Source organism: Passer domesticus, chromosome 2, assembly GCF_036417665.1.
Source record: "Passer domesticus isolate bPasDom1 chromosome 2, bPasDom1.hap1, whole genome shotgun sequence".
In the NCBI taxonomy this organism is placed as follows: Eukaryota; Metazoa; Chordata; class Aves; order Passeriformes; family Passeridae; genus Passer; species Passer domesticus.
In genome coordinates, this window is record NC_087475.1 from 75176643 (window position 1) to 75192276 (window position 15634).

Sequence of the window (15634 nt, forward strand, 5' to 3'; positions counted from 1 at the left end):
CTTTAAACTTCAAGAAAAAGAGGAAACTGAAGACCTAAAAGGTGACATTTTTGTCATGTTGAAACCTTTCTCCTTAGTGCTGAATAAAATGCAGCATGCCTCCAAGCAAGTTGCTTAGCCTACAGCTGAAGTGCTGCACATGGAACCAGTTGACACTTTGGTATTTTTGCAGTTTAGAACTTATAAATATGTATTTGCATTTTCCATGCTAAACTATGTGGCTCTTACCCAGTTGTCACTGTCACTGCATCAGCCAGGAAACCAGTGGTAGTTTACTTCACTGAGGACTGTATGAAATGGTCTATGAGAAGGAAGTAAATTTAATAGAAACTGAAGCATGTGAAGAATGTTAACATCTTAACACAGAGTACCCTGTGCTAGGGATGATGCTTAGCACCAAAGGGCACCTTCCAGACCCCTTAGTTCCTGAGTGCCCTCAATGGTGGGAGCTTGGCCTGCAGGCCAGCAAGGGCTTGTGCAGCAGATCTCAAAAACCTGAGAAAAGGAGGATTTCTTTGGAGGGAAGAACAAAAAAGGCAGAGTGACTGTTTCACCTCCCTAGACTCAGATGAATATTGTTAATCACTCGAGGAGGAAACACAGAGAAGAACAACAGATCTGAAGGTTCATGTGTGAATTACTTGAATGTGAAGTCATGCCTGATTCATGTCCTAGGGCTGCCGAGGGAATCACCAGGACTGCAAAAAGAAAGTCTGTGCATCCCAAGTGTAATACTTCCCATGGCAACAGAAGGTAGTATGGAACACTCTGGCTTTACTAGACATCCTTTCAAGCGACAGGTTTCAATCATCAAACTCCATATCTATTTCTATAAAAAAAAATTTAAAAAAAGACACTATGTGAGTCAAGGGAAACAAGGATGACACACTGAAAGCAATGTCCTGGCAAAGGTTGTTGTGCCCCAGTTAAAAGCAGCATGTTCAGCCATAGACCTGTGCCCCCTCTGAGAGCAGACACCGGCTTGTGCTGCCTGGGGCTATGCTCAAAAGCTCCTTCACACCTGTGGAAATCTCCCTAGTCTCTTCAGTGAGTCCTTGTTTAGGCTGCATTCAGACATTTAAAAGGATAAGGTTGTAAAACATGTCATAATACAGTGAAAAGGTAGAGTAAAAACTATCTTAAAATCATTGCCTTTTAAAATAAGGGTTTTTTTAACAAAGGGAAAGTAATGACAAGCTGTCTGCATTGATGGCAGGACGAACCACTTCAGCTGAGATCACATTTCCTTGGTGCATTTTTGCTGAGGAGAATTACAAGGGGTTATCACTACTGGAATGATTCTCGAAAGGCGTCTTTAAACTGACAGCATGGGTAGGGAAAGTTGGGAAGGAGAAACACCTTGTGTGTCATCCGGGACCGAAGCTCCTCTGCTTTGGGTCCTCCAGCCCAGTCCTTTCTTCCCTTGCCAGGGCTCTAGCGAGAGAATGAATTTAGTTTCTTTGCTGTTTTGGACACCACATACAGTGCTAACGGGAGCAGTGCTTGCACAAAGACGACAACTTTTGATTCTGAAAGCTGATGGCCGGCATCCTGTCTCCCCAGTTTTTAAAATGATTTTTTTCTTAAGCTTCAGCTCCCTAATGCAATTTCAAAAGTTCGCTGGCGGGGAGGGCTGGCAGGGAGCGCGTACCGGCTTTCCCTGCCGCTGGAGCTGCCAGGGAGCTGTCCAGCACCGCGGCGGGACTGCCGGCGGGGCCAGGGCGGCAGCCACGGGAGGGCCCCGGGATCGTCCCCATTCCCCGCGGAGCCGTGCGCGGGTACCGGGCCACCTCCCGCTTCCCTCAGCCCAGCCCAAAGCTCCAAGGCGCAGAGCGGAGCGCCTTGCCCCCCTCCCGGGATCCGGCAGCGGCGGGAGCGCGGGCTCTGCCCTGCCCTGGGCCCGCCCCGCCGGGCGCTGGGGGCATCTCCGCGGCGCGGGGCAGCGGGGCGGCGGAGAGCGGGGCCGAGCGCGACAGGCGGCGAGCGGGGCGGGCGAGGCGGGAGGAGGAGGAGGAGGAGGAGGGGGAAAGGGCTCCAAACAACACGTGATCCCCGCGGAGCAGCGAGGGAGCCGGGGGAGGGGAGAGCGGGGCGGGCGGCCGAGGCAGAGGAGGGCAGCAGCCACCGCGGTTGCCGCCGCCGCCGCTTTAAAGGCTCCCGGCGCGGCGCGGCGCGGCACCCGCGCTCCCGGCCCGGCGCGGAGAGCCGCGGAGCGGGGCAGCGCCGCGCTCTGCGCCGGCCCCGGCTTGGCGGCTCCGCCGCTGCCTCCCGCCCGCCCAGGGCACCCGCGGCCATGCGAGGCGGCCGCCCCCGCGCCCGCCCAGCTCGGCGCTGCCCGCCGCGGCTGCCCGCCGCCCCGCGCTGAGCCCGCCGCCGCCCCGCGCCCGGCCCGCGGCACCATGTCCCGCCGCAAGATCTCGTCGGAGTCCTTCAGCTCGCTGGGCTCGGACTGCCCGGAGACGAGCCCCGAGGAGGAGGGCGAGTGTCCCCTGTCCCGCCTCTGCTGGAACGGCAGCCGCAGCCCCCCCGGCCCCGCTGACATCCCCTTCGCCGCCGCCGCCGCCGCGGCCAGCGCCGGGGCGCGCCGCGCTCCGCGCCGCCGGCGGGTCAACCTGGACTCGCTGGGCGAGAGCATCCGCCGCCTGACGGCCCCCGCGGTGAGTGCCCCGCACAGCCCCGCACAGCCCCGCGGGCTCGGGTCCCTGTCGGGAAAGAGGCGGCCGTGCCCGCGCCCCCCTCCCGGCCGGTGCCGCCGGGTCGCTGGAGCCCGCTGCCTCTCCGTGCCCGCTCCGGCTGCCAGCCTCGCAGACCTGCGGGAGCACAGCTCCCGGCAGCCCGGTGCTGGAAATCGGGTCGGGAGTCGCTCTTAGGCGCAGCTGCCGCTTTGGCTGGGTTTATCGTTTCTGCCGAGTCCCTTTCTGAATGAAAACAGAGCAATAAAGTGCTTATCACTGGTACTAGCAACGTTATTAATTTTTTTAATATATAAAAAGTTACATTTGTATGATGCATGGCGTGCACATTGTTCCTGAACAATGCGGGGATGTGAACTTATTCCCTTTGTAGGGCTTCTCTGTACTGAATAGGGTAAAGCAAAACAAAGTTCCGCCTATGTGCTCGGAAATATTTCAGCAACAGATTTCCCTGTGCCTCATGGATGCGCAGACCTTACTGACAGATCAGTTTCTTTAAAGCAGACTTTGAAATCCACGACTTAATGATTGCCTGGAGAGCTGCACCTGTAGCTGAGAGTCAGGGACCCACTGTCTGTATGCTGTTAACATCAAGGGCGAATTCAGGTAGAGCCTGTAACATATGCTGGTATTATTTTGTAAGACTGAAATCAGTATCTCAGGAGTTCTCATAAAAAATGAAGGTTTTTCTCCAGAATTTTGTGTTATGCTGTTGTACATACGTCTGTGATCACCGCTAAAATTTCCTCCTAAAGTTTCAGCTGCAACTGAATGTTTGTTTGGGCTCTAATACAGTTTAATGTATTAAAGTATAAAACATGAATGGCAACAAGTTGTCTTAATGTGCAGGGCAACTGTATCTGCTATTGTAGCACCAGATCATCTTTTTTCATATTATTAGGCAGCTCTGGAAATTCCTTATGAGTCTCCTCATCATTAACTCTCAGTTTGCATTGGTTTTAATATACTCTTTTCTGTTTGTGCTGGACAGGAGTAGACAGGGTGTTTAAGGGGAGAAGTTTTAGTGCATTAAATGGCTAATAGTCATCCAGTGGCAGTTAAGACTTTTCCTTCCCATTGATTTTTTCCCTCTCCACTGGGAATCTGGTCTTGTAATGCTGATATTAATAGACGATATTTCAGGTGACCTGTCTTGTTTTAGTATATTAAAAAAAAATGAGAAGCTCTTTAATTTGATAGTAGTGCAATGGTATAATTAGAGCACGTTACCCCAAATATTTGAAGTATTCAGAAGTAGTTCAGCACAGTATTTTGAGATAACCTTAGTATTTGTGTTTTTTAAGCTTTGACTGTTACTTCCTTTATTGTGTTGTTACAAGAGACAGTTACAGTTTTATGTATAAGTTGTTGAATTTGTTTTCAAAATAAACACATTCTTTGAATTAAGACATGAATAAAACTCTGATAGATCCAAGTCCTCTTTCTTCCCTGCTCACAGAGAAATTTTATTTAAGAATGCAAAAATTTAGTCTAACTTGGTTTTGATGTCCCAAACAACAGCTTTCATGGTTTCCCTGGGAGGTAATTATAGCAACCCTTGTTGCTAAAAAATAGGTTATTAAAAATTTTAATGTGATACACATTACTTAAAATTTTCCTTTTTATCTTTGCATCGTAACTACAGCTTCATTCATTCCATCTTACACATTTTGGCATAAATTAATGTCATTAAGGCAAAGAAGTCTTATTGTTCTAGTCTTGGTTTAAGAAAAGAACCAGGTCCCCTGCCTTTTCATTTTTCATTCAGAGAAACCACTGTTCAGATGCTTTGTTATTTTGGTGCTTTCTTACTGAGCTCTGTGATACTGAATAGATGCCTTCATGCAACAAGTCAAGTTGCCATATGTCTAACACTTTGGATCTGATTATTTTTTCACATCTACTGATATAAATTAGGAATAACTTTAATTAGAAGTAAAAAAACCAAACCACTTTGCCTACAAAATTGATTTAATAGGATTCATTTATATTGTTTGTTACATTAGAAGGCAATTCTGAAGGGAGCACTGACAGATGTTCTTTCTAAACAAAAAGCTCTAATACTTTTTTATAGATGTAGATAGATCCTCATTCTGTAATACTGTAGATAGGGGTCTCTGTTTAGTACATAAACATATTTAAGTGCCTATAGATGTATATATTGTGTATCTAGCCTGCAAGGTGTAACGTTGTCTCTTCAAACATGAATGCAGTAGTTATTTGTTCTCATCCTAACTTTCAAAGTTGAAGGATGCTACAGGTTCCTGATGTTTATACTTAGCCGTAGTTTTTTGTGCTTTCCTTCAGCTATTTCCTCCTTCAATAACTAGGATGGAATACTCAGTAAAACCTTGTTTTGTATTTTCACTGAAGAAAAATTCTCTGTGTGTATTTAATACTACTGTACCATGCAGAGAGTTCTAAGTGGTAGCAGGAGCTACTGAGAGCTGCTCTGGGCATGTGGGGAGCCTTGAACAGAGCAGAAAGGAGCATCCAAGGGGCAAAAGTGTGTTGGACACCCAAGAGGGGTGTCCATAGGGCAGAGGAGGCAAGAGGGCTGTGCAAACAGGCTTCATCTTAGGAGTGGTAGTGCAGAAATGTGTACGAAATGTTTCTCCTGTGCAATTCATTCATGAGTAACTACAGCTGTACTGTCAATTGTACAAGATTCTGTAGAAAGAAATGCAGTAATGAGGTATTCAAGATATATTACACTAAAATACAGAGAAAAGTTACTGCATTTTTTTATCACTTGTAATCTTGGTCTCAATTTTAGCTGAGTATGATTTTGCACAAACATTACATTTTGTGGAACTGTGGGAAAATATCAAAAAGTGAACCTTGCTGTGTTGCAGCATTGAATCCACCCCATTCTCCTTGCTCCCGGACAGCAGCTTCTGGCACTTTCCAACAGGCATGATATTCCACCTTTTCTCTTATATTGATTATTGGAGATTTTTTCCTGCAGTAGTTATACTAGAGGATATAGGTACCTGATCCCTCAATCAGCACAGGTTCATTTTATTTTCGTGTTGGTTCGTAAACATTCCCCAACACGCCTGGATGGGTGAAGGATTGCTGCTGTTTGTCTGGAATGTGCTCACAGCAAACCCGCTCTTTTCTGAGCGCCAGAACTAGAAGCATGGTGGGGCTCACCTCCCACCAAAACAGCTGTGTATTTTGGGGAAAAGTGTGTGGTGATGAGACCTCCATCCACATCCCACCGCTGGCATTCGTGAGGAGGCTGTGCTGGGGAAGCAGGGTGCACAGGGCAGGGAGGCAGAGCAGCAACAGTGCAAGGAGAGGCAGCTCTTTTGTCTCAGCTGCACTCAGCAAGCTAACTGTGCATGTGCTGAACATCTCATCAAGCTGCTGCCCTGCTGCCTCCCCCAGTACCAGTTTGCTGTGTAGCCAGGTGCCCTGACATCAGAAGGGTGGAGGCACAGCCTGGAGCCCAGCTCTGGGGTTGGGGAGCTGTGCTCAGCACCTGGGTGTGCAGATGATGGTTGGTGGGACCAAACTTTGCTGCCCAGTACAATAAACCCCAGGCTTTGCACACAGCTCTTGTGGCTCCATCGGCTCTCGAGGTCCTGGCAGCAGTGCTCCCTGCATGCTGCCCCGTGACTGTCCCTGCCCTCTCACAGCCTGTGATCCCTGTGATGTTCCCACAAGGCTGAGTAATTGTGAAGGCAGCTCCTATCCGTTCTGACATGTTCCTAAATCATGTTCCTGACAGAACACAGATGTCCCTCTGTCCTCCTGAACCGCTGTTGAATGATCTTTGGTTATGCACTCTGATCAGAGAAATCTGGAGCCAGATCCAGCTGCTCCCAAAACAAACAGTTGCCCTTGTCACCAGGCTGGGTTCAATTTATTGGAGATAAATAATAAAATGTTGGGAACTTAATAGGGACATTGATTTATGACCTTGTTTCTAAGAAATAACTTGGTAATTATATGCACATCACAAGCAAATTTAATGATACATTCTACTTTTGGTTCCAGCTTTGTTATTGAGTTCCATTTTAAAGGATGAATTTTACACCCACAAAGACATACATTTTGATTAGTTATAAGTAGGGAACATGATACTATATGCTATTCATTATCAAAATAATATTTTCTGCCCTTAAGAGCTCTGCTATAGGAGAACGGCATCCTGGCACCAGTTGACATAGCTTGATTCTTTAAAAGTGCAGTTTAGTATGTTACTGAATTCTAGTTCCTTGCAGCAATTTTCACATTTGCTCCAGTTCTATCTTGACTTGTATCCAATACCAGGCTGAAAATAGAATCAAAATCAGAAAAACATAATTTGTCACTGATTTGAAAAGTCAAATACTCTGCTCCCATCTAAGAGGCATAGGCTGTCCCTAAAGGAGCTGAGAGTGACCGGGCATGCATTCAGAGGAATCTGTGTAAGCACTGCACTGATCTTTCTGAAACACAAATTACAGCACAACACAACATTAAACTAACACTTCCATTTCATTTTATTTTCAGAAAGACCAATGTAACGCATCGCTTACAAAAATGTTAAGTGAAAATCTCTTCTGTTATACTTTTCTGTTCATTTAGAATTATTTCTGCTATTCTTTAAACGTCCAGTTCAAAACACATTAATGTAAGAACACTTTCTTTCCTGTGTTATTTAGGAAGCTGCTACTGGCTGCTGCCAAATAGTTTGAATTTAAGAACTGTCTTTTTGAATACAGCCCTTTCCCTGCCAGTGGAAGAAAAGTGAATGTAAAGGCAGTCATTTATGTTAATATGTAGGCTATGACTTATGTCACAGAACTACTGTAACTTCAAATTGCTTAATTGCAAGTGAATCCTCCAGTGAGCGGAGGTGGGGTTTTGGCAGAGAAGTTGCAGTGTAGCAGCTTACATCAAACGTAGCTCCATCATAAACCTCTACCACTTAGTGTCCATGAATACTACTCCTTTTACTGGCTTTTTACTTCTACTCCCTTAACAAGCTGCTGCCACTAGCAGGAGAGGTAGCAAATTGATTTTTGCATAAGATTTTGGAAAAAATTTGCACATGTATTCTGAGCTCTTAATGACTTACATTAACACATTGTGTATAGCTAAGCTCTGCTGTTGTAGAAATTACTTCTGCTGTCTTTCTGAATGAAATAAAGTAATGTCAAATGATACCCATATCAGTGCTGTGATGAGCTTATTCACTTAGTAGCCCAGGCTGGGTGAGCTTTTTACATGAGTAACATCCTTCTCAAGAATGTGGGTGTGAAGCATGAAAATGGTGAAGAGAGGCACATTCTATGAGAAACGTCTAATTTCTCATTTCAGCAGGCAAACAGAATGATTTTTTTTGGAAATTATAATAAAACCAGATATTTTCTGAGTATCTTTCAACTTAACATAGACAAAAGTCAGTTATACAGAAGGTCACGCAAGCAGTCTGTAGTCAATCAATCTGTTATTTCATAGCCTGAAATAGAGCTGTGATGTCTAAAACAGGAGCATTCAGGAAAATATCATCAATAGGAGCATCACAGTGAGTTTTAGTTGTTTGTCTTGTTCAGCAGTTTAACATCTGATGCAAAGAAAATTCAGATTCAGCAAATAAAATACTAAAAAATTATCTGCACCCAAGGGCCTGCAGCATTGTATTGACCTTGATGAAATTTTATTGAGTGTGTGTTTAAGTATTTGACGTCTAATGCTTAGACCAGTCATGGTAATATTGGCTTTCTTGATGTTTGTGTTGTTCCAGGGTGAATCTTAACTTCCCTACAGTGCTTGGAGAAAACGTGTCTCGGAAACATTCATAGGTTGCAGACAGGTTTGCTGCCTGGAAGCAGCGAGCCTATCCCTGCTGGGGAATAGGTTTTGTCACAGGCAGATTGGACCCGCTGGCTGACAGAGCAGAGCGTGGCAGCACTAGTGGTGATCCCACAAAATTGATCTAAATTGCTTTGCACTTCTCTGCCTCTCCCCTGGCCAGAGTGTGCAGGTTCAAGTAGAGAAAGACGTGAGGGAGACGAGACAAGAATGTCATGATCATTAATATATGTCCCTACAAAAGCAGTGAGCCCTCATGGCTGCATCAAAATGAGCATGAATAGTCTTCATTTGAAACTGTTTGAGCAGAGCCAGTTAACACCTCACAGCAGTTGGTTGTACTCTGATAAAAAGCAAAATGTTAATACAGGGGAAAGCCTTCTGTTAACTTCTACCTCTTGTGCTAGTGTTAAAGGCTGCTATGAAGTGCTTTGAGTAAAAGAAGTTATTCTGTCTTGTATTCAGATTCTTTCTACATGTGTCTGTTTGCCAACTCAAACTAAGTTTTAGAATGAATATGAAAAACATCTGTGGTTTGTCCATAGGTTTCAAAGGGATAAATACCTATGCAGAGCTGCATATGAAATTAGGTCCAGTTACACTGGGGAAATTGGTTCTTCTTCCCTCTCAGCAGAAAAAAATCCTTAAAAAGGACCAATCTATAAGCTTTTCATTTCCTATCAGTCTGCTGGAGTAGCACTGATGATTTTATGTAGTAGATATCAGTTGCATTAAAAGATGAACAGGTAGCATTAGCAATAGATCATCTGTTATAATCCTACTGAACACGTTCTCTCTGCAGCACAGAACAGTTTTTCTGTCCATTTCAGACCAGACTGAAATTCAGAGATTAACAAATCTCTGAATTTCAGCAAATCACAGCTGGTGTTATAAGGGATAGCACCCTGAGATATTTATCCTTCCCTGTCAAGGAGTTAGGCTAGATGATCTAATAGGCAATTTCCATCCGTAATGTCTGTGATTCTTCTAGCTGAAAGGCAGCTGGGGATGCAGAACTTACAATGTCTAGTCATTATTTAGCTCTGCTTTATTTCTTCACGGCGTTTGCCTTGTCACCATGAAGTACTATTGGGCAAAATTCTTAATCTCAGTGCTGTTTATTAAATGAAGGCAATTCTCTGATGTGCACCAGCATTTCTCTGTGAAGAGGACCCCAGTTTGTGTGAACTGAGGAGCAGAATGCTCTCAGGTTTGCCTGCCAGTCGCGCTGAGCTCGGGCGCTGCACCCTCACACGGTCCCGTCTGGATCATCGTGAGCTGTTGCAGGCAGCTTGTTCTGCCTCCAGCTGTCAGTCACCCTGCCCTGGATCCCCAGACAGTCCACTCCTGGGGATTATGCATCTTCCTCTCCTGATACCAAATCAGCTGCTAGTCATGGAGGTCTGCAAGCAGGAGGTGTTTTTATCTAAAGTACAAACATCTGGGATTGGGAAGCTGGTCTTCAGGAAGAAGAGCTATTTTTAGCTCAAATAGAAGCAGTTAAAAAAATAGGTGCACCTTAAAATGTTCAGAATCTAGAAAGCAGACCTATTTTTTTTCCTGATTATATTATCAAAAGCACTATTAAAAATCTAAAGATCATTTCTTTTTTAAAATTTCAGATGGTTGCTTATGTTGTGACTGTTTCTCCATTTCTGATTTCTGTCTGTTCCCTATCATTCCATTCTTCAGCTATTGGGAACGGGACAGGGAGAGTGCTGGCTGTGCAGGACCTGCTAGGGAGTTTTCCTCCTTTCTGCATCAGAACATTGCTGAATGCCGAAGGAGCCTTCCTTTTCTTTTTCAGTTCTGCTTTTCTCTAGCCACAGCAATTTCAATGCTTATCTCTCCCCTTCTGGCACTTGGGAGTGTTGATAAATGTTTGTCTTCAACTGGAGCCTTGATTCTTTGTTTACAACCTCTTTAATTCAATATTTTGCTGACAAGAAGGACAGGGAGGGAACAATTTTTCACTGCTTACATGATCATGGGGTAAATATTAAAAATACCCAGACAGAAAATGACTGTTTTGCCATTTATCTTCTTTCAGATGGGCCAGATGCACACCTGCTTGTGTGTGCTTAGAGATCTGCAGTCACCTAAGCACAAAGACTTGACTAAAATTGGTTTTGAAATATGAAAAAGCAAATGTTTTTCATTAATGAATGATCACCGGCAGTGAATCTGGCGATTAAAATCATACACATCTGCTGAGTTTGTGATTGAACACTTGAAATTTGAAGCATTTAAAACTTTCAGTATCACAGTGCTGATTTGGCTGAGGTCCACAGGCTCTCCTGCATGCAGGGGTACAGATTCCTCTGGGAAGGACTTTGCAACTCCCCAGGGCACAACATTGTGGGAGAGCTCCCTGACCCAATGGACATATTTGAAGAAATTCTGATAGAAGCAAAATGGTTTCTAGCAGAGCCTGTTATGCTCTTCAATGCTTCAGTTTCCATATTTAAAATTTTAAGCTCTCAAGTTTTTGACAGCAGGACTGCTGAAGCCCTTCTGAAGCTCAGCTAGGAGCCACTTAGCTTTTCTGAGAAAAAATCTTTGAAACATTGTTAGGGTTAAGGAGGAACCCTCTGTGTACCTGGCTTCTCGCTTGGTAGTGTTTTATACAGCCCCTTTCTTCCCTGATTCCATCTGGGTATCTTAGGATGCAAAAGGAATGGCACGGAGAATTTGAAACTACATTTATGTAAATTCTGACTGAGTCATCTGGGATACTGTGTGCAGTTCTGTCACCTCAGTGTGGGGTTTGTGTGTCCTTACCTAAACATTTTAAGATGTCAAAGTCTGTAGCAATCAATCAATGTCTCTTCTAGACAAAAGAAAGAAATGGGTATTTATAAAGACTGAGTCCTCAGGCACGTATTAGATGCCAACCAGAATATGAAATGAATCACTGTGGGTGCCTGCAGTTGGGCAGATGAGCCCTAGCGTTTATTTCCAAAGGTGTTGCAATCAAATGAAAGACATTTCAGAGGCAACAGAAAATAGCTAGAGAATAGGCTAAAATCTCTGTCCTCTGAGAAGATTGGAAAGTTTATGTTTGATTGCCTTAGGAAAGACACTTGTAAGAATGCATGCAGTTAAAGAGGAAGTTTTTTCCCCTTTGCCTTGAAAACTGAGGCAATGAAGCTACAAGAACAGAAAACTGAACTCAGAAAAAGAAAAAAGCCCCACAGTTTAAACTAGAATCCTTTTCCGAAAGAACTTGTCTGAGTTTAAAAACCAGGAATATTTTGATTTCATTTAGACAAATGTCTTCATAAAGATTTTCTCCAGTTAGTCATAAAAGGAGTTTTTGAGGAACTATTACTCCTCTATCTTCGTGAACCAGTTGTGCACTACTGGAGAGCGGGATGCTAGCAGGAAGGGCGCATTTCTCTAGGAGAGCATCTTGTAAACAGTGGTGGCTGGCAGAGTGACAGTGGCTGTCGTGGTAGGGCTGCCACCACCGGGATTGCTGCCTGGTGGTGCCAAAGGCCGGGCACTCAGGTCACAGAGCAGTGAGGTGCCGGGGGAAGAGCTGTTGTAGATAGTGAGGGAGGATGCAAAGTCCAGAACCTGAACTCCATGTCGAAAGGAAGGAGACAAAAATAGAGATAAATTTGGAGAGTAAAAGGGTGGAAATTTTCAAGATGGAGAAGGCTGGAGGTTGGTTACTGTTAACAGCATAACTAAGGTCCCAGTTCCACCTGTGATTCATCAGGTACAGAGAAGGTAAAGTGTCCTGTGAAGAAGTGGGAGAGATGACCTCCCTCCCTTCAGATGGGACAGCAGATCCAGCAGAGCCTCAGCCCTCAGAAGGTTCCAGGAGAGGAGGGTGGTAGGTATCAGAAGCTCTCTCCTGAGGAGACGTGTGCCAGCCTGCCGTGCTGTCGCGGGAGGTTTGCCGCTTGCCAAGATCTTGCACACAAGCATTGCAAAGAGGCTGCCAAAGCTTGTTTGTCTCCTGGGCTGTGACCACTGCTGCTCATCCATGTGGGCACCCGTGATGCTGCCAGGAGGGATCTTGAGGAGTCAGGAGTGACTGCACGGCTCTGGGTGAAGGGTGAAGGGTGCAGGGGCCCAGCTGGGGTCTCCTCAGCCCTGCTGGTGGAGGGGGAAGGCTCTGGCTGGTGCAGGCACATCCAGCAGGCAGTCTGTAGCTGTGATGGTGGTGTTGCTGGCAGGGCTGTCATCTCCAGGGATGTGGGGTATGCTCTGAGGAGCAAGGACTGCTGAGCAAGAATCTTGACAAAGTGAGCTGAGGTCATCTCTAATTGGCTGCACAACCTTGTGAAGGCGGCTTTAAATTATGCTTATTGGGGAAGGGGCTTTGTTCTATGAAGAAAAGGGTGAGCAGGAAAGATGCAGTCTACAGCTGAACTGAGCAGGGTGTGTAGGAAAGATGAAGCCAGACTTTTCTTGGGGGTACAGAGTGGAAGAAGGATGAGAGGCAAAAAAATTGGGAGTTGGGAGTTTAAAATCAGAATGATGGAAAGAAATGAGTTGTCATGAGGGCGTTCAGATGCTGGCACCCTTTTCCCAGAGAGGTTTTGAGATTGCCATCCTTGGGGAAAATCAAAACTTGTCTGAAGAATGACCTGAGCAACCAGTTTTAACTCAAATTACTTTGAGGAGGATGTTGGTCTAGGAGACCTCCAGAGGTTCTTTCAAACCTATATGACTCATTGATTCAGTAATTTTTTACAAATTATTCTGACACATTAGGGTTAGCCGTGGCCTGATGTCTGAATTGAGAGTTATTTTAGGGAAATTGTCTATTCTCTGCCATGCAAGAGATCAGTCTGAGTATCTCCAGTCTTGCCTCATACCTTATATGTCATCATTCCATATGGAGCTTGGATGTGATCTGGTATGGCAATCCTTGGATTAATTTACAGTTAGGAATAACAAGAATTTGTTTTACTTTGATTTGTCCTTAGGCAGATGAACAGATGTGACTACTCCTCTTGTGATGCATACAAATATTAGTCAATCATCATAATAAAAAGGAATTGTTGACATTTAATTGTTTAGGTAATAGTCCCAGGCTCATATTTATATTAAATCCTTTAAGTAGGCATGAAACTTTACAATCTCTTCAGTAGATACATGGCACTGCGCACCTAAATGGCATTACAGTGGAGGAGGTGGGTGGTTAAAGGCTGTCTTTTACCTCCTTGAGTGGTAAAACTGTGCTTCTGGGAGAGGTCATGCATGCCATGCTGCTAGGAGAAGGTTTAGCTATTTTGCCTCCATCCAGTCTTGTTACTGGGTAAAAAAAAATAAAAAAAAAAGAGGTGGAAATGTTATTCTGCTCATTCTCTGTCTCATGAGCAATGCATTATCAGTAGTGGAAGAGGCAGTGCACCAAACTGCCCTTGTAGGCAGCTTTAAACAGGTGTCATATCTCTTCTTACTGTTTTGTTTAGACATGGCCCTGGTTACAGAATTACATTTGTAGCAAAATGACATTCACCAGTGATGAAATACAGCAAGCTGAGAAGGTGAGCATAGTGACTGTCTAATGATGCAAAGCAACATGCCATAATAATTCTTGTCTGAGATGAAGAAAGACTTTGTGACTCCTTGGATCAGTTTTCGTTCTGGCTCTGAGCACATTATATTGAGCTCTGTTTATGACCCGTGTTTTAATTGTAAATCCTATTTTTGTCTGTACTTAAATTTCTAAGATTCTATAGGAGTTGCCAGTGGAAAGTGGTGTGAGTTCATGGGGTTTTTTAGAATTGTTTGACAACAGCGAGGAAACTGATTTAGCTTTCAGGAGAGAAAGTTAACATGGGAATTTTTTTTTCCACTCAGCACTGCAGGAGAAGGGACGTTTACCATTAAAATAAGTTCAGGACTAGAAACTGCTTGTATTGTCAAATCATGAGGTAGTCAAAATTATTATTCCCTGGTTTACGAGTGCAGGATATGTTCCAGGCATGAGAAGGACAATCTGGGGACGATTGCTCAGGTGTTCTCAGCTGCAAAACTTCTTGAGAAGACAAGAAGCTGTTTTTCTTCCTCTCTGCTGTGATACCAATGCATTGCTGCATTCCATATGCTTGCTGTAAAAGCACTTTGGGACAACCAGAATGGAGATTTAATTTAGCAATCAAACATTTCTATTATTCCCTATTTCATGTCAGAGGAGTTGCTGGTGGAATACTGATACTCTGTGTGTAGGGAGTGGGGCTGAGGGAAATGCTGTATGGAGATGGGAAATGGCAGCTCTCACTTCTTTGCTTAAAGCTATTCTGCTTTGCTTTGTTGCTGCTGTGAGAAAATACATCTCTTCTGTATGTAAAGAGTGGATTTTTCTGCCTCCTGAGCACAGGAAAGCCTCTGAGTCTTGGTGAGAACATGCCATTAAATATACTTGCAGCCCATCAGGCCTAAAGACTCCAACATGTGCTGTACCACTGAGAAGGAGATGTTTTTTTGATATGTGATGGTTTCACTCATATGGTGCTTCCATTGTGTTTTACAAGAGAACATGCAACTTTTAAAGCCTTTTGGCTCAGGTAACTTCATTCCCACAGAGAAGTAAAGTGATTTCCTGATAGTAAGTTAACAAGAAAAACCTCTTTCAAGGTTTGCATCTATGTTGAGCTGCTTTTTTTTTTTTTTAATAGGATCATAGACTAATTGGGTTGGAAAGGACCTTTAGAGGCCATCTAGTCCAACCTCCCTGGAATGAGCAGGGGCATCTTCAGCTAAATCAGGTTGCCCAAAGAGAGCCCCATCCAACTTGACCTTGAATGTTTCCAGGAATGGGTCACCTACCACCTCACTGGACAATCTGTTCCTGTTTCATCACCATTGCTATAAAAATCTTCTTTCTCATATCTAGTCTAATACTATCCTCTTCTAGTTTTAAACTATTGCCCTTGTCCTACTGCAACAGTACCTGCTAAAAAGCTTGTCTCCATCTTTCCTATAAGCCCTCTTATGCTCTTTTTGAGTGTGTGCATTTAAATTTTAATTTTTACAATTTAATTAATTTAATTTTTTTAATACAAAAGTGTAGATGATTTCTTACAGTTTTGTATTAGAAAATAAATTTTCTGCAGTTGTACAAACCTAGTGTAGCCTGGTATACATTTTTTTTTTCCTGCTGTCATCAG

At 44.2% G+C, this 15634-nt stretch overlaps 1 protein-coding gene across 2 annotated transcripts in view; it reads left to right on the forward strand.

Moving 5' to 3' along the window:
• Positions 1-2080: 2080 nt before the first annotated feature.
• The window catches only part of GUCY1A2 (guanylate cyclase 1 soluble subunit alpha 2), a 153470-nt gene continuing 139916 nt past the window's right edge, over positions 2081-15634 (forward strand). The window contains exon 1 of one of the 2 annotated variants that reach the window (XM_064409369.1): positions 2081-2657. In XM_064409369.1, the coding sequence (XP_064265439.1) occupies positions 2400-2657 (258 nt within the window). In that variant the 5' untranslated portion in view covers positions 2081-2399. The remainder of the gene's footprint in view (positions 2658-15634) is intronic. The other variant, XM_064409368.1, reaches the window with a different exon arrangement.